The sequence below is a fragment of the Myodes glareolus genome, chromosome 8 (genome assembly GCF_982192425.1).
Source record: "Myodes glareolus chromosome 8, mMyoGla1.1, whole genome shotgun sequence".
NCBI lineage: Eukaryota > Metazoa > Chordata > Mammalia > Rodentia > Cricetidae > Myodes > Myodes glareolus.
In genome coordinates, this window is record NC_142033.1 from 4,913,870 (window position 1) to 4,933,964 (window position 20,095).

Below are 20,095 nucleotides of genomic sequence, written 5' to 3' on the forward strand. Positions count from 1 at the left end.
AAACATACAGAATAAAGAGCGAATATTAAGAGCTGCAAGGAGAAAAGGTCAAGTAACATATAAAGGGAAACCTATCAGAATTACAGCTGACTTCTCACTGGAAACCATGAAAGCCAGAGGGTCTTGGATAGATGTGCTGCAGACACTAAAAAACCATGGATGGAAGCCCAGACTACTATACCCAGCAAAGTTTGCATTCACCATTGATGGAGAAAACAAGATATTCCAGGACAAAAACAGATTTAAACAATACATAGCCACCAACTCAGCCTTACTGAAAGTACTAGAAGGAAAATCACAAACCAAGGAAGCCAACAACACCCATAATAACACCAGTATCTGACAACCCTCCACCAGCACAACTCAAAGAAGGGAAACACACAAATACTATCACCAGAAAAATAACCGAAGTTAGCAACCACTAATCATTAATATCTCTTAATATCAATGGACTCAATTCACCTATAAAAAGGCACAGGTTAAGAGAATGGATATGAAAACAGGATCCAACATTCTGCTGTTTACAAGAAACACACCTCAACCTCAAAGACAGATACTACCTCAGAGTAAAAGGTTTTCTAATCAAATGGACCAAAGAAACAAGCAGGTGTGGCTATACTAATATCTAACAAAATTGATTTCAAACTAAAATCAATCCAAAGAGATGGAGAAGGACACTTTATACTCATAACAGGAACAATTCATCAAGAGGAAGTCTCGATCCTAAATATCTACACCCCTAATATAAAAGCACCCACATATGTAAAAGAAACATTACTAGAACTCAAAGCATACACCAAACCCCACACTCTAATAGTAGGAGATTTCAACACTCTTCTCTCAACAATGGACAGGTCAAGCAGACAGAAACTTAATAGAGAAATAAGAGAACTAACAGATGTAATGAACCAAATGGACCTAACAGACATCTATAGAACATTCCACCCAAACAGAAAAGAATATACATTCTTCTCAGCATCTCACGGAACTTTCTCAAAAATTGATTACATAATTGGTAACAAAGCAAACATCCATAGATTCAAAGAAATTGTTGTAACCACCTGTGTACTAATCAGATCACCATGGAATAAAGTTAGAATTCAACAACAATTCTACCCCCAGAAAGCCTACAAACTCATGGAAACTGAAGAGTCAACTGCTGAACCACCCCTGGGTCAAGGAAGAAATAAAGAAAGAAATTAAAGTCTTCCTTGAATTCAATGAAAATAAAGACACAACATACCCAAACCTATGGAACACTATGAAAGCAGTGCTAAGAGGAAAGTTCATAGCACTAAGTGGCCACATAAAGAAAATGGAGAAAGCACACATTAGAGACTTAACAGCACTCCTGAAAACTCTAGAAAAAAAAGAAAAAGACTCACCCAGGAGGAGTAGATGCTGGAAATAATCAAACTGGGGGCTGAATTCAACAAAATACAAACACAGAAAACAATCCAAAGAATCAATGAAACAAAAGCTGATTCTTGGAGAAAATCAACAAGATTGACAAACCCCTTTCCAAATTAATCAAACGGCAGAGAAAGAACACGCAAATTAATACAATTAGAAATGAAAAAGGAGACATAACCACAGACACAGAGGAAATTCAGAGAATCATTAGATCTTAGTATAAAAGCCTGTTTGCCACAAAATTGGAAAATATTAAAGAAATGGTACCATATACCAAAATTAAATCAAGACCAGGTGACCAATTTAAATAGACCTGTAAGTCACAAAGAATTAGAAGCTGACATCAAAAACCTCCCAACCAAAAAATGCCCAGGACCTGATGGTTTTAATGCATAATTGTACCAGAACTTCCAGGAAGAGCTAATACCTATACTCCTTAATGTATTTCACAGAATAGAAACAGAAGAGTCATTGCCTAACTTCTTTTATGAAACTACAGTCACCCTGATACCAAAACCACACAAAGACTCAACCAAGAAAGAGAATTACAGGCCAATCTCACTCATGAACATCAACACAAAATATTGGCAAACCGAATCCAAGAACACATCAAAGAAATTATCCATTACGATCAAGTAGGCTTCAGCCCAGAGATGCAGGGCTGGTTCGACATATGCAAATCTATCAATATAATCCATCATATAAATAAACTGAAAGAAAAAAATCGTATGATCATTTCGTTAGATGCTGAAAAAGCATTTGACAAAATTCAACACCCTTTTATGATAAAGGTCTTGTAGAGAATTAGGGATTCAAGGTACATACATAAATATTATAAAAGCTATATATAGCAAGCTGACAGCTAACATCAAATTAAATGGAGAGAAACTCAAAGCCATTCCACTAAAATCAGGAACAAGACAAGGCTGTCCACTCTCGCCATACCTCTTCAATATAGTGCTTGAAATTCTAGCAATAGCAATAAGACAACATACGGAGATCAAGGGGATTCAAATTGGAAAGGAAGAAGTCAAACTTTCATTACATGCAGATGATGTGATAGTGTACATAAGTGACCCCGAAAACTCTACCAAAGAACTCCTACAGCTGATAAACACCTTTAATAATGTGGCAGGATACAAGATCAACTCCAAAAAATCAGTTGTCCTCTTACACACAAAGGATAAAGAAACAGAGAGGGAAATCAGAGAAGCATCACCTTTCACGATAGCCACAAACAGCATAAAATATCGTGGGGTAACTCTAACCAAGGAAGTGAAAGATCTATTTGACAAGAACTTTAAGTCTTTGAAGTCAGAAATTGAAAAGGATACCAGAAAATGGAAGGATCTCCCATGCTCTTGGATTGGGAGGATCAACATAGTAAAAATGACAATTCTACCAAAAGCAATCTATAGATTCAATGCAATCCCCATCAAAATCCCATCAAAATTCTTCACAAACCTCAAGAGAACAATAATCAACTTTATATGGAAAAACAAAAAACCCAGGATAGCCAAAACAATCCTTTACAATAAAAGTACTTCCGGAGGCATTGCCATCCTTGACTTCAAACTCTATTACAGAGCTACAATAATGAAAACAGCTTGGTATTGGCATAAAAACAGAGATGTTGATTAATGGAATCGAATTGAAGACCCGGATACTAACCCACAAACCTATGAACACCTGATTTTCGAAAAAGGAGCTATAATTATTCAATGGAAGAAAGAAAGCATCTTTAACAAATGGTGCTGGCATAACTGGATATCAACATGTAGAAGAATGAAAATAGATCCATATCACTATGCACAAAACTCAAGTCCAAATGGATTAAAGACCTCAATATAAGTCTGACGACACTGAACCTGATAGAAGAGAAAGTGGGAAGTAGTCTGCAACACATGGGCACAGGAGACCACTTCATAGGTAGAACCCCAGTAGCACAGACAATAAGAGTAACAATGACTAAATGGAACCTCCTAAAACAGAGAACCTTCTGCAATGCAAAGTACGCTGTCATTAAGACAAAAAGGCAACCTAGTGATTGGGAGATGATCTTCATCAACCCCGCATCAGACAAAGGTCTGATCTCCAAAATATATAAAGAACTCAAGAAACTAGGCATTAAAACTCTAATTAACACACTTAAAAATGGTGTACTGATCCGAACAGAGAATTCTCAGCAGAAGAAGTTCAAATGGCCAAAAGACACTTAAGGTCATGCTCAACCTTGTTAGCGATCAGGGAAATGCAAATCAAAACAACTTAAAGATACCATCTTACACCTGTCAGAGTGGCTAAAATCAAAAACACCAATGATAACCTATGCTGGAGAGGTTGTGGAGTAAGGGGAACACTCATCCATTGTTGGTGGGATTGCAAACTTGCACCACCATTTTGGAAATCAGTGTGGCAATTTCTCAGGAAACTGGGAGTCAACCTACCTCAGGACCCAGCAATTCCACTCTTGGGAATACATCCAAGATATGCCCAATCATACTACAAAAACATTTGTTTTGGGGCAGCAGAGGAGAAGGTGCCTGAACTGGCCTTCTTCCATAGACACACTGATGAATATCTTGCATATCACCATAGAACCTTCAGCTGGGGAGGGATGGTGATTGAGACAGAGCCCCACATTGGAGCATTGGAGCACCCCACATTGGAGCTCCCAAAACCCAGATGAAGAGCAGAAGGAGGGAGAGTATAAGAAAGGAACGCAGGACCACCAGGGGTGCATCCACCCACGGAGACTGTGGAACTGATCTAGAGGGAACTCCTCAAGGCCGGATAGACTGGGTCTGAAGGAGCATGTGATCAAACCACACTCTCAGAATATGGCTGACAATGAGGGCTGACTGAGGAGCCAATGATAATGACATTGAATTTTGATTCTACTTCATGTACTGACTTTGTGAGAACCTAGTCTGTTTGGATGCAGACCTTCCTAGGATGGGGGGGCTTGTACTTCCCACAAGACAGGGTACCCTGATTTCTCTTAGGACTGAAGAGCGAGGAGGAGGGGGAGTGGGAGGGAAATGGGAGGATGGGAGGAGGTGGAAATTTTAAATAAACAAATAAATAAATTTTTAAAAATAAAAAATAAAAGAAGAAGCATGAATGCATCATTTGTCAAATTTTTGATGTGAGAAATAAGAAATCTTTTTTCTTTTTGTCTTTTTGAAGTACATTTTTTATTAAATAATTAGATATCTGTAAAAAAAATGATACAGTCTTTACAGACCTGTCCTTGGGAGGCCTCTTCCCTGCCTTAGGTGGGCCCTCCCCTCTAGAAGTTGCCCATCTATGGAGGTATCCTCAACCTTTCTGCATTTATAGCCAGACTTGTGGCAAACCTGGATTCCAAGATGACAGACTCAAAAGAACTTACTGAGTGATCATGTTTTATGATCTTATGGATTGCTAAATTACACAGAATACAGAGACAAATGCCCATGGCTACGAAACCCAGAATAGCCAGCAAGAGAGTCCCTGACCATTGCTGGACTCAGCCTTCCAACTGGGCCATAGCATTACACCATCCCTTGGCTGAAACAGGGGCACCCGAGTATTATTTAAAATTAAGGGATGCAGAAGTTTACAATTTCAGAAGCATTGGTCTCAACAGGGGTGTGTAACACAAGCAGTATGATAAAAATGATAGCAAGACATTTGTTGAACTTCTCATAATGAGTCCACCTGTCCTTGCAATATGGCAGTTTGCTGATTTAAATTTAAAAGTCAAAATTTGATGTGAGAATTGAAAGCATTTTGCCTTTGAAGGTCCTTGCTAACTTGTCCTCCCAATCTATCCATAGTGTCCACAAGAGACATTTGGGTCATTGCCAGTCCAGCAACTGTTGTAGTGGCAGCAGTGACTGTAATGATCACAACCACAGCAGCTATTATTCTGATCTTGATACAGGGTCACTTCTGCTCGAATGGACTTCTCTCGGACCATGGACCAAAGGAATGATCACTGGTACATGAACTAACAGGGTAGTCAAGGAGCTTCCATTCCAGCAATCTCTCAGGCTGCAGTCTCTGGAAGAACAATCAAGAACAACATCTCCCTCCCCAAAAGTACAACATCTCCCTCCCCAAAAGTACTATTCAAAAGTAAGCAGGCCAATGGCCATATCACCACATGTTAATACCACCTTTTATTAAATCTGGACTTAGGCTGATGCACTCTCCCCAAAGCAAAACTCCTTGCAGATCAAAGCTGGTTACTATAGGCCAGCAATGGGGAGCTGGGGTAGGTCCATGCTCATGTGTCACAGTACTTTTTAAATCCTCCTTTCCCCTAACCCTGCTAGATGTATCATTTGTACTAAAATCAGCCATCAAAGCATTACTGAGTACTACACAGTGAGGTAAAAATGAAGCATTTTCATTTATATAAGAGTGATTCTGTGTCTTCCAACAATTGGTGGTATAAAAAGATGAATATAAAGGACTAGTTTGGATCACTGGCATTAATATTGTGGGGTTCCTTACCAAGCTCCATACAATTTGCTCAGCTTGAGTGAGACTCACCAGGATGCTGACCATCATCATTCCCATCCATAGTTTCATTATTGCTTCCTTTGAAGGTGCTATCCACCAGTCAAACATATCACTCTGGGACCAAAATAGGTTTGTCCTCCCCTGGGGGAAAAACACATACAGCCCCCTCATCCTAGCCAACAGGGGTGTGGGCTCCTTACACTGTCCAATAACAAAGTCTTTCCATCATACCCATCCCTAGGACTGAGAACTTTTATTCCAATGTCTTTCCACAGCCAAGTGGCCCTCACAATCCACAGTAAAAAAATTTCAAACAAAAAAATAGAAGCCAATTGTGTACTGGGAGAGGAAATATACTCCTTCCTGTTTATTTTCGTAAAATATTGTCTTAGAACTATATACATTCTTTCTACTATAGCTTGTCCAGTGGGGTTGTATGAAATACCTGTAATATGTTTAATATCATTATCTATACAAAAGGTTCAAAATTTTTCACTAGTATATGCAGGGCCATTATCTGTTTTAATAGCATTAGGTAAGCCCATATAAGCAAAATCCAGAAAGCAATGAGCTATCACATCCTTAATTTTCTCCCCTCTATGCAATGAAGCAAAAATTACTTTAGAGAAGTATCTTCCAAAACGTGCACGTATTTCAGTTTTCCAGCCAAAAGTAGGTGGGTTACATCCATCAGCCAAATGTCATTTGGCTTAAGTCCATAGGGGTTAACTCCTACAATGGGTGCATTATGAAAAGGAACACAAACAGAACATTGGGTGGTTATTTGTAAGGTAATGGCTGGTGTGGGAGAATTGTCTGTATTCTGTCAATCATATTTTAATAAAATGCTGATTGGCCAGGCAGGCAGTATAGGCGGGAAAGCCAGACAGGAAGTAGGGGTGGAGCAAAGAGACTGGGAGTATTCTGGGAAGCAGGATGCTCCCTCCATCACTCCTGGGCAGACCACTGAAGAGGCAGCATGTAACTTGCCCAGCTGAGAAAAGTACAGAGCCATGTGACTAATGTAGATAAGGATAATGGGGTAACATAAGTTATAAGAGCTAATAAGTAGCCTGACCTGATGGACCAATCAGCTTTATAACTTATAGAGATCTCTGTGTGATTGATTTTCTCTGGGACTTGTCGGTTGTGGGGTACTGGGCGGGAACAGATACCCCAACAAGCTGGCCCTCATGCTACAAATGGCTTTAGAGTAACCAGTATGGTGCTGCAAAGAATGAGCATTTACGTGATATATCTTATGGAGTTTAGATGCCTTTTCTTCAGGACCGGCAAGTAATATTTGGGTATGTGCATCTGTGCGCTGATTACTCTCAGTCAGGGGTCCAGGTAATTGAGTATGACCTCTAATATGACTCACAAAAAGAGGATCTTGTCTCTACCACAATAAATGTTGCAAACAGCATAATTATTGTATACAAGATATAGGAGAAATATAAGGAGCAGTCTCCAAGGGAGCAATAATTTGAGACAAGTAAATACTATCAATATATAAATTAATCAGCTCATCAGAAAACATTTGCAGTGCCAGAATACCAGCTGTTATTTCAGCTGCCTTAGTAGAGACATCTCCAACAAGTGTTTGGGTTATCAGATCTTGAGAAACTACCACAATATTTCCTTTTGGGGAACTGTCCATAAAAACTGTTCAATCTCCTGCCAGGGGCCTACGTTTTTACTATCCATGGAAAAATAACAGGATCTTAAAGAAATTTAACAATGAATGTTGGGGATAATGATTATCAATCATTGCATCAGTTGTTAATAAGTATAAAGTCCAATAATCATTATATTGCTGTAAGTGCAACAATTGATCTTTATCATAAGGGAGTACAAGTTTGTCTGGAAATTTGCCAAAGGTTTATATACTCATCCTCCTAGCTTTCCAGAAAAACTGCAGAACTAAATCATAATATGGCCATGTGAAAAAGATGCAGGCATATGTACCTACATAATAGGATCAGTTTGCAAAAAAACACCAGTTGGTGCAAAATGAGAGGTTAACACTAATAACTGTATGGGCTTATCATAACCTACCCTTTGTAAATGTACCTGTTCTATACTTCGCATAAGCAATTTTAGAGCTTCTTTGGCTTCAGGAGTAAGCATTCAGGGGGATGAGAGGTCATTGTCCCCAGGTAAAATATCATATAACAGTTTAAGATCTCCAGACTTAATAGATAGTGAAGGACATATCCATTGCACGTCACTGAAAAAACATTGCCAATCATGTAAAGTCTTAAGATGAGCACAATCAAACTGCAACTTCTGTGGTATTTCTCCTTTTTGCAAAATGTGTTCAAAATAAGAATATGGGGGCATGGCTTGAACTTTTTCTGGTGCGATAATCAATCTGACAGCTGCTAGGGCTTGTTGCATATCAGCAAATGCAACTTTTTCTAAACGTTTAGCGGCTAATAAAATATCATCCATATAATGAATCATATAAAGATCAGAATATTTTTGTCTAATGGGATGTAGTGCTGCTGCCACATAAGATTGGCATATAGTGGGGCTCTATGACATGCCCTGGGGTAAAGGGACCCAATGGAAGTGTAATGCAGGTTCTTTAAAATTAATAGAGGGTAGACTGAAAGCAAATCAAGAGCAATCATCAGTATGCAAAAGAATGGTAAAGAAGCAAACTTTTAGATCAACTACAATAAGATGCCAATCTTTGGGAATAGCTATGGGAGAGAGGAGCTCTTGCTTCAGTGGCCCCATAATTTACATGGTTCTATTTACTGCACAAATGTCCTGAATCAACCTCCATTTACCAGATTTTTTCTTTATTACAAAAATAGAAGTATTCCAGGTAGACATGGATGGCACTATATGCCCAGCAAATAATTATTCTTGTACTAGAGCATGAGCCACCCACAATTTTTCTTCAGTTAGGGGCCACTGTTCCACGCATATAGGGTCATCAGACAACCACAGGTATGGTTGCGGGTGGTGGGACAGTGACCCACACTAAAAATGTCCCAGCCCAGTACGGTTCCCTGGAAGGCGAGTAACCTGGTCATCAGGCATTTAAAGGTTATGGCCAGCCCTGATGCAAAGTGTCCAGGCCCTGGCCAGGTCACCATTCCATAGCTTTCATCCGAGAGGTGGCTCTTCCTGAGGACACCTTTATAGGTAGTGTTGTTAAGACAGCCCCCATATCTGCTAAGAGATCACATCCCCATAGATTGACAGGTGGGCCAGGAAGAACATATAGCTGGAAAAAAATTCTCATGTTCTTTTCCATCATGCCATCTCAATATTTTTGAACTTTTTTGAAGAGTTGCTTGGCCTATTCCTTGTAATTGTGCAGTGCTGTCATCGAGGGGCCAAGACTTAGACCAAAACTTCATAGATAGTACTGATACATCTGCTCTAGAATCCAAAATACCTACAAAAGTTTTCCCTTCTATATTTATTTTGAGCTGGGGTCGCTCATTCAATTGAGCTATTCAAAATGCAGCTGGCCCTGAGGATCCAAATCCCAGGTTATTACAACTCTGTCTGCTAATTGCATTCTTGAAATTCAGATAAGGTATTAGTACTAGTTGAGCTATATGCTCACCTTGAGGAATGGCCACAACCCCGTGTCAGACAAATGTCATGATCTTGATTTTCCCCAGAAAGTCAGAATCCACGATACCTGGGTGTATCTGAATTCCTCTTAAGATAGTACCGCTTCTTCCCAGAATCATCCCATAGACCCTGATGGTAAGAGACCATATATATTCATAGGAAGAGCCTGCACTCCCATTTAGGGCAATAAGACTGTTTGGGCAGAGCTGCAGAGGTCCAATCCTGCACTCCTTGGGGTGGTCCTGATGAGGTCTGCAATGCAAAAGTATTGCCTTGTGGAAGAAATTGGATAAGGCCACTGCTGGGGTACTTCCTCCATGATCCTGTGGTCATTGCTCCATACACTGAGGTTCTTGGACCCTGGAGCAGGGCCCTCCACCAAATTCCATGCTGTTGATTAGTGGTAGGTGGCAGGGGTTTTCCATCTACGTCTGTCTCAGAGCATCAATTAATAGTCCAATATGCTACCCTTCTGCATCTAGGGCACATGCCGGGTTTCTTCCCTCCCCACATCATCAGCTGTGGGCATTCCTTCCAGAAATGACCAGGAGCTCCACAGTTAAAACAATTACAGCCGCTGGCTCCAAGTCCCTGTTCTCGCATGTTTCCCCGAGGCTGAATAGCTACTGCTATAACCTGGCCTTTAATGAAATTCCCTTCTATATCTCTGCATATCCTGATATATTCATTTAAAATCTTTACTTTGTGAGGGCATAAGGCTTCCTTACAATATTTGTTAGCATTTTCTTTTTTTTATTAATTTATAAAAATTTCCACTTCCTCCCCTCCTCCCAGTACCCTCCCACTCCCCCCACTCCCTCTCCTCCTCCCTCTTCAGTCCTAAGAGCAGTCAGGGTTTCCTGCCCTGTGGGAAGTTCAAGTTCCTCCCCGCTCCCTTCAGGTCCAGGAAGGTGAGCATCCAAACAGACTAGGATCCCAAAAAGCCAGTACATGCAGATGAAACAAGTCCCAGTGCCATTATCAATGGCTTCTCAGACAGCCCATGTTAGCCACATTCAAAGAATCCGGTTTGATCACGTGCTCTTTCAGTCCCAGTCCAGCTGGCCTTGGTGAGCTCTCATTAGATCAGTCTCCTTGTATCAGTGGGTGAACGCACCCCTCACAGTCCTGACTTCCTTGTTCATGTTCTCCCTCCTTTTGCTCCTCTTTTGGACCTTACGGGCTCAGTCCAGTGCTCCAATGTGGATTTCTGTCTCAATCTCCATCCATCCTCGGATGAAGGTTCCCTCTGATCCTGACTTCCTTGCTCACGTTCTCCCTCCTTCTGCTTCTCATTTGGACCTAGGGAGTTAAGTCCAGTGTTCCAATGTGGGTCACTGTCTCTATCTTCATCCATCACCAGATGAAGGTTCCCTCTGATGGATCTTCTGCTAGAGGATCAGTGCCCCTTGCTGGCCAGAAATCTCGCTGAGCTGACACAGGGCCTACCTTTCTGCAGGCAGGCTTGGCCCACCGCCCCTCCAATCTGTGGAGAGCAACCACTCATTCACCATGGTGCAGCTGCCAAGCTGACAAACTCTCTCGCCAAAAGGAAGCCCAAGGCCCAGTGCATGAGAGAGACTGTGATTTCCTGTTAGCATTTTCAAATGCAAGTTGTTTTACTATGGACCTGGCTGCCATGGCATCACCACACAATTTCCCTGCTAACTGCAATAGCCTATCCTCATAGTCCTGAACTGGTTCTGAAGGCCCTTGGAAAACTTTAGACAGCTGACTTCCGTGTTGGGTAGGGCCTTCCAAGCTTTAGTAGCAATGGCAGCTATTTGTGCAAATACCACTGGATCATACAAAATTTGTTACCGCAAATTGGCATAAGCCCCAGCTCCAGTTAACATGCCTAAATTACGCTGAGCTTGTTTGGCTTGAGCATTTAATCGTGCCATCTGCAAACGGTTTTCCTGGCATTCTCCCTGCCATAAAAGATAGTCTCCCCCAGATAAAATAGCTTGGCACAATTGTTGCCAATTGCTTGGTGTTAAATTCAGAGTGGAGAAAGCCTCCACCATGGCCAATGTGAAGGGTGCTTGGACCTCTTTTAGTTGCTTTATCTCCTTAACTCTAATGGAAAATGTTGGCGCATCACCTGCCCCAGATTATTCGGGTCCGGTACTTCCATTACAGGTGCCATCATGTGTGCAGAGCAGAAACACACCCCTCTATTTTTTATCCTTGTTTAAATGAGACTACCACCCTTCATCATTATAAGCCAGTGGGGCCGAAGGAGTTGGGGGTGAATCTTCTTCTGCTGCTTTACATCTTCTCAGCTTTCTAAGATCTCTTATCTCCCTATGTATTATTTTCTTCTTATCTTCCATTAATTCCTCATTGTCCTCTAAAAACTCAGTATCATCAGACTCCTGCCTATCAGTTAACTGTTTTCCAAGCCGGGCAGAAAAGATTTTCTCTAATGATCCTTTCCCAACATTTTTTCCCATTACCACCACCACCACATACCCGCCTTTCTCCTTCCTGATCCTCCATAGAACACAGAGAGCGGCTGGTCTCTTCTTCCTGAATTTCTTGTAAATCTTCCTTAGCTGCTTCTACCTCCTGTTTAACTTTCACCCTGTCCATTAATAGAGCTTCTTTAACTAACCACCACAATGAAAAGGTCTCAGGGGGAAAGCTGTCAGGGCCCTCTCCTTGTCTCTTTTGTTGGTCTCTACGCATCTCTTCACAATCTGGAACATTCAGACCTCCTCCTGTAATAAACCAGGGACTTGCCTGCTCTATGGTTTTAATATAGGTTTCTATGCTGTTCCTTGTTGCTGTAACAATCCTTTTAGCTGAAATTGCAATTCTCTTTTGCTGCTAGCAGTTTTCATCTTGATTCCCCAATATGTCCCTGCCGGCTGGGGACAACCCAGTCTTCTTATCCCTCTTTCTCAGATCTTGGTTGGACCTCCACTTGCCACACCAGTGCAGCCTGGATGCCAAGTTTGAGTGAAAGATGTCAGGATTAATGGAACATGCACTCTGGATGTTGCAGAATCAGAAGGCCTTTATTGTACATCACCAATAGTTTTATACCTAACCAGACATGTGAGTCAACAGGATGGAGACCCAAGATCTCCAGATCCTTGGGTTAGGGCCAAGGTAATGCGTATTTAGGAAGCAGAGCTGGTAAGCAACTCTGAAAGCACAAAACTTACAAGTTTCTCAGAAACCAAGAACAACAAGGGTAAAAAAGGTCACCAACAGGGGAGGTGAGTAGGAAGGCCAGGACTCCATTAGGTCCCAATACCAAAGGGTACTCAAAGGAATGAAATCTATCAGATGGATGTGTTCCACTTTGCAGAATTTGGGAAATTAAAATATGTACACCACACTATTGACACTTATTCAGGTTTTCAGTGGGCAATTGCTTTAAACTCAGAAAAGGATGATTCGGTAATCACACATTAGTTAGAAGTTATAGCCATTATGGGTTTACCTGCACAAATAAGGAAAGGTAATGGTCTAGCATATGTCTAAAATGAAACAGTTTTTTTTTCTAAATCCAAGCATGTTGTTAAAATAAAAATTCAAAATTTCTGTCTCACATCAAGAGCATCTGGTATGGGACAGAAAGAAGAAATAATTTAGAAAAACTTTACTTTTTTCATTCCCATTTTTGTCTCTATCTTACCTTTTATTGAATATATGTCTGTATAAATAATGTTTAAGTTTCCCACAATGAAAAATGAATTTTCCTTCAGTAACATTTGATGTTTCCAGGAAGAAGATGGGGTCCCACAACAACAACTCCACCTTGTTGATATGATGTCATGATGCTGATAGCACTACTACAAGACCTGTTTTGGGTACTAGCTGCTCAAGATGGTTCCAACTTGGTTAGCTGAAATGGTGCACTTTTTTACAACGTTCTGGCCAGAACTCCAAACAGGAACCTCAGAAAAACCCTACCACATACTCAGAGACTTTTTGCAATTACACCAGACAGTAATCTTGGAACTTAACCATTATTTTACTTTCACAGGATCCCATAGAAAGAACATCACCCCCATAAGAGCTGGAAGAAATTCTAGAAGATGATGCCATCTCTCCCAACAAACTTTGTCCTCAGGGTTATGGACATCACTTAGGAGTTGATTATAATTGGTATAGTGTTGGGGTTGGGGAAAATTATGTAGACTCAGGCATCTCTTTAACAAAAGTGGAAAATTGAATGGGAAAATAGATTAGTGTGAGCTTACTCACAGTAATAATAATAATGAGTAATAGAGTGAATACTTGTGAGCTATTATTTATTGGCAATTTACATTGGTATAAATTCTTGTATATGGATACAAACTTAAATTATATTGAATATGTTAATATTTTTGTCTACAATATATGTATTTCTATACAAATTTATTTTGTCATATTTATGTATGCATGCTTCTTCTCTGCTTAAGATATTTTGTATATTAATACAATTTTAGAATATATTAATCACATTAGAATGTACATTCCTACTTCTGGTCAAGATACTTATACATTCTTTACATTTTGAAGTCATTGTCCTCATTTGTTACACAGTTGTTTATTGTATAATATTCCAATATGAAGTCTTAATCTTTAAGTTATATAGGTATTAAGAATTATAGATCCATAGTCATCTATGTTTGTCATACTTATAGTTAGACTGATCAGGTTCATTAGATACATAGAGATTGCATTCTGCATAGATATGTAATCTTCAACCATTTCAAAGAGCTGTAGAATATGGCATTTAAATAACTTAGGGTTCTGTTGACATGAGACACGATTCCGCCTGGCAGTACTGATATATTCCCGAGAGAATGTTGAGCACTGAAGACACTCCATTTGGAGCGTGTTTTCTTCTTGGCAAAACTGGCCTTTGAGCAAGGAATTGCCCATGCATTGACCACTGACAAAATGCATGATGTTTGGACAGGACAAACAGGATACAAGAAAAAAGACTGTCAAAACTTGCCAAGACAGGGTAAGACAGTTTTGACAATTTTCTTGCTTCTCAAAATGGTCTGTAAGTTACTCTAGGCTGTTGGAACTTGAACCCCAACACAAACTATCTTTTTGGACCAGTGTGGAGGCATGGGAATCATTGAGACACAGTTTACACAGCAGTATGAGAAAGGTATCTCAGGGTTCATTTAAATCCTGACGATCACCGGTATATATTTTCTAAACATCTTTTATTTCCCAAGGTAAACTGAGAGGAAGTTCATTAGCATTCTATTTCTGGAGTAGTGGAACTAAAGTCACGTTTGCAAATCTGTCACTTGCTTGGAATTGACACCTCTTCTCAGGCAATCTCCATAATTACAAAGAAAGAAGCAGCATATCCTGAGCTCCAGAGACAGCCAGTCTGAAGATGCTTTTAGCACCTCTGTTGCTATTTTGGATAGAGAGCTTGGCTGCCAATACAATGCAGAAATATGTGGCTGGTATAATATTGCCCCGCACTAGGCCTTAGCCAAAGTTGGTTGCTCCAACTTTGAAAATGAGACTTAGAGGCTTAGGTAGTCAGTTGTCTCTGTCATTTGTTGTACATTTTGAAAGTTGTTTGATTACACTTCCTGCTTACTCAAGTAATATTATTTCCCTTCCCCGATCTTCAATAGGGTTGAAGACTAGATAGTTTTAGTTACTTTCTTCTCATGACTTGGCCAAGTTATTTATTATACAAGACTCATTAGGATCGAATAATGATTGAAACATTTATCATGTTTCTTATTTGACATATTGTTCTTATTGTATATAATTTTGTATTAGTGTTATAACTCTCTTATTTAAACAAAAGGGAGAGGTGCTGTAGGAATTCCTACCCCCAGTAGCCTTTAAGTTACCAGCCCACTTGGGCATGGCCTCTTATACTATTTATGGCAATGTAAAGCACACATCCATCCTCTCTTTTCCAGATGCAGGATTCTATTTCTCTTCCCCATTTCAGCAGAGAATTGTGATCTGTGAGTCTATCCCTAAATAAATAACCCTCTATTATTCTCAATTCTGAGCTTGTGTGAGATTTCTTTTAAGCATCCTTATTCACTGACTTCCTTCAGTGATGAACAGCAATGTAGAAATGTAAGTCAAATAAACTCTTTCCTCCCCAACTTTGTTTTTTGCTTACAGTGTTTCTTTGTAGCTACACAAACTGCAAGATGCTATCCATAAATATTACGTAATGAGTTCATTAAAGATGTTTTATGGTCACTCATCATGTGTGGGTTTTTTTATTTGTTTTTGTTTTGATTGTTTTGAGGTTTTGTAGCCCAGGGTAGCCTCAAACATTCATCTACCTGAGAATGATGCTGAACTCCTGAACTTTCTACCTCTCAAGTATTGACATTATATGCATCTACCACTACACCAAGTTCACTGATTTTTTTAAAATTGTGTTACTTAAAAGTAACATAGGTTTTTATAACATGTTTTAGACTATGATTTCAATCAGAATCGGTGCAGTTTTTATGGATCAGATAAGGGCCAATGATGCATCCATTGGCTATTACGTTTGCTGGATGATAGCTTATATTCTCACTGTAAAGATGAAGTTGCAAAAATGTAAAGAATGTAATATTTTCTTAGACAAATTCTCCTTTTCCAGGTAAAATCAATTTGATTGGTTTCCTCTCACGATTATTATTGAGATAAACTAACATGCAATACTTAATAATATTACCTTGTCACGTAGACCATTTTACTTATAATTTAACTTGTTACTGTCTTGTGAACTTTAAAAGAAAATTATCTGTTGCTTGATTAGAGAATAAGAGATGCCAAATAGAAAAAAATCTTTATTAGATACTGCGGGAGAATTGTCTGTATTCTGTCAATCATGTTTTAAATAAACGCTGATTGGCCAGGCAGGAGGTGTAGGTGGGAAAACCAGACAGGAAGTGGAAATGATGCAAGGAGAGCAGGAGAATTCTGGGAAGAAGGAAGCTGATTCCTCACACTCCTACCCAGACTACCGAAGCAGCAGGATGTGAGCTGCCCCACTGAAAAAGGTACTGAACCACATGGCTAACATAGATCAGAAAAATGGGTTAATCAAGATGCGAGAGTTAGCCAGTAAGATGCCTGACCTAATGGGCCAATCAGCTTTATAACTTATAGAAATCTCAGTGTGGTTTTTTCCTCTGGGACTAAACAGCTGGGGGGTCAGGCAGGACATAAACACAAACAAGCAGGCCCAGCCATTTCATGTTACAAGATACTGTACACAAAAGTTTCTTTTTTGCAATTTGTAATTTTCTAAAGAAATTTGACAACTCCAAATATGTACATAACACATTTCAACCATTCTCCCTCCTTCCCACCTTTCTTATTTCCTTTCCAATCCCTGCAAATACAATCTTGACAAATTCCCTTTCCACATTTATAACTTTGGGTTTTGTCTTATGAGACACAATATTTAACCAGGGCTATTTGTGTGATCCTGAGTTTTAGACTATCCACAGGAGCTTATCTGGCTCTCCTGTTGAGTATACATGTGAAATCAATGATTGAATCTCTATTATAATCTACAAGTAGCAACAGTTCGGAAGAATAGTGTATGTTCCTTTTGAGTCCCTCTCTGATCCTTGATGTGTGTGGATTAGGGACCCAGTCTTGTATAGTAGGCTATAGATGTTATGAGACATGCTGTGCGGGATAATGTTTTTGTACAATGTAAAGATTTGTCACTCATATTGATTTAATAAAACAATGACTAGCCAGTAGCCAGGCAGGAAGTATAGGTGGAGCAATAAGATTAAGAGAATTCTGGGAAGAGAAAAGGCAGAGAGAGTCATTTGACACCAAGATATGGAGGAAGCAAGATGAGAATGCTGCACTGATAAAAGGTACCAAGCCATGTGGCTGAGCATAGACTAGTAGAAATGGGTTAATTTAAGAAGCAAGAGCTAGCTAGAAATATGACTGAGCCATCAATCAAACAGTGTTATAATTATTATAGTTTCTGTGTGATTATTTGAGTCTGGGTGGCTGGGAAATTCAAGCACAGTCTCTGTCTACAGAAGGCCACATGGCAATGACTGTGTCATGCCCACAATATAGCATTTCTAGATATTCTTCTTATCTTCTGGCTCCTATACTCTTTTAATCCCTCTTCCACACAGTTCTAAGCTTTAGAGGGGGTGGTATAGGTGACCTGTTTAGGGTTAAGTACTCAGGTGTCACTTACTCTGGTCCTTTGAGCAGCCATGAGTCTCTGCATCCACCACAGTTCATTACAGTGGGAATCTGTTCTGGGTGATGCTAGCTGTAGCATTTGTACAGGAGTAGAATGTAAATATTGAGAAGACAGTTTGGAATGATACCTCATTAAACAACTGTAGAAAATTTCTACCATAGAACCTAAGACCCCAGGTGCTGGTTTAGAATGGATTTACAGAACTTCAGCAACAACAGATTTGGTTTTGCTGCTTTATATATCAGCCCTCAGCAGCTCAGGAATTGAAGGGGAGACACAGATCAGGGGATCAATCACTCCATTGACTTTTATATCTGAAGTAGTAAAACTTAGATTTCTGGAGCCAGTGAAAAATAGAAACACACATGCACCTATGCACACACACACACACACACACACACACACACACACACACACACACACCTCCAAAATGTCAGGATCTCACCTAGAGTGCTGATGGATGGCAAGCCTTCAGCAGATCAGAGAAACTCAAGAGGAGATGCAGAGAAGGCAAACTACTGGACAGAGAAAGAGATACATGAGGACTTTTCTGGAAGCAAAAACTTAGTTCTTAATTTCATTATTGTTTCCATTTCTTGTTCTACTCTATTTTTTTTCTGATCTGTTCTTCTACACTGATGTTTCCCTTCTTTCTCGTTCCTAATGTCTTCCTCTCACTACTTCCTGATTTCTTTCTTTTCCCTATTACTTCCTGATGACTTCGTTCTCCTCTATTCTGATGTTTTCTTTCTCACTACTTCCTGCTCTTTTCCTTTTCTACTACTTGCTGATGTCTTCCTTCTCCTCTACTTTCTGATGACTTTTTTCTCATTAATTCCTGCTGACTTCCTTATCCTCTACTTCATGATGCCTTTCTTCTTGTTATTTATTTTTCTCTTACAGCTTATACATCCCAGAAGAATCTTTCAAGCAATATAAAAATGACAATGTGATTACAACCTATATTTAAGTGAATGATTACAATGAATACAAGTTAAAATACAACATGCTTCCTATTTCCCTTACATTATTAAAGATTTTATGTGTTACAGATGAAAAACAAATTGTCCCCAAGCACTCACATATAGTTAAAACATTTATTTTTTAAAAGAACTCTAATCAGGGTTTTTTAAGTCATAACTGGTTATTTGGGCAGTAGTTTTCATAAGTGCTAGAAAACAGGTTGCTAATTTTACTTTTCATATTTTAGAATCCTGTTTAACTACCTTAATTAACCATCTACTTCTTTGTTTTCTAGTTGAAAAAATTTTTTTAAAGCGTTGTGTTAGCTGTGATGCACATTGAAACATGTGAATACATTTCCCAATATGAAAAAGAACTTGAGTTAACTCCTGGGACTTGATTGTTATCTTAATCATTTACCTAAACCATAGTCTATATGACTCCTTAAAAGAAAGTCATAGGTCCTAGCTGTCTGACACTTTCTTGGTCCTTTTCTTGGTCATATTTTCTATCCTCTGCAGCCCCTGCTTTATCAGGGCAGGTGCAGCACTATATCCCATGTTTTCATACATTGATTTTCATATTAAAATAACATCTATCATAATCCCTTATTACATTTGATAAAAACCTTTAATCATCAAAATTCTATTTATGCTAATGTTACCATTGTTTAAAGTCATTACTTCAGTTAAACAATACAGTTTAAGAGGAAATCATCTTCATAAAATTCCACAGGTATGAATGCCCAATAGAAAGGGATATTTACATGAGATAATTACACTACATTAAATGTAGTGGGGATGCCCCCCCCCACACAACCATTCACACCATGCTAAATACTAGAGAAAAGTGGTAGCAGCAAGCATGTTAAAATACAGTAGAAGTAAGAGATATTCTGGTGCCAAAACACTCAGGGCCTTGCCTATCCAAGATATACCAATCAAAACTTTGCATTCTGGTGGGCCAAACTCTGTAATTCAAGTGCTATCTGCTGCTCTATTAACATGACCACATAGTAAAGTTTTAATTATTTAATGTCAGTTTAATTTAGTTTAATTCATTGAAGTTTGAAGAGTATTTTAAAATATCTCTTTTTCTTAAGAGATAGTAGCTGCACGTAGGTAATTGATAAAAGGATAATCATTATACAAACTAAGGCCACGTGATTCTTCCAGAAGCCCCATGACGAGAGATCGATGGCCTGGGTCATCAAGAATTCCTCTCCAGTACATCTGTAATTCAAACCACATAAAAGTAATGTCAAAGATTATTCAGTAAATTCACTGTTACTTTTTTATAAAAACTCAGTTTCAGCACATCATTGAAAATTTCATTTTTATATTTAATTGACAGTGGTACTGATGTTGACAACAATTTTGCTATATATATGTCAATCTAAATTATTTTAATCAGGTACCTTAG

At 39.2% G+C, this 20,095-nt stretch overlaps 1 protein-coding gene across 2 annotated transcripts in view; it reads right to left on the reverse strand.

Annotated features, from left to right (window-relative positions):
• Positions 1 to 19,689: 19,689 nt before the first annotated feature.
• The window catches only part of LOC148121082 (ATP-binding cassette sub-family G member 3-like), a 54,046-nt gene continuing 53,640 nt past the window's right edge, over positions 19,690 to 20,095 (reverse strand). For both annotated transcript variants that reach the window (XM_087908785.1, XM_087908784.1), the window contains one exon: positions 19,690 to 19,905. In XM_087908785.1, coding sequence (XP_087764911.1) covers positions 19,731 to 19,905 — 175 coding nt within the window. In that variant the 3' untranslated portion in view covers positions 19,690 to 19,730. The remainder of the gene's footprint in view (positions 19,906 to 20,095) is intronic.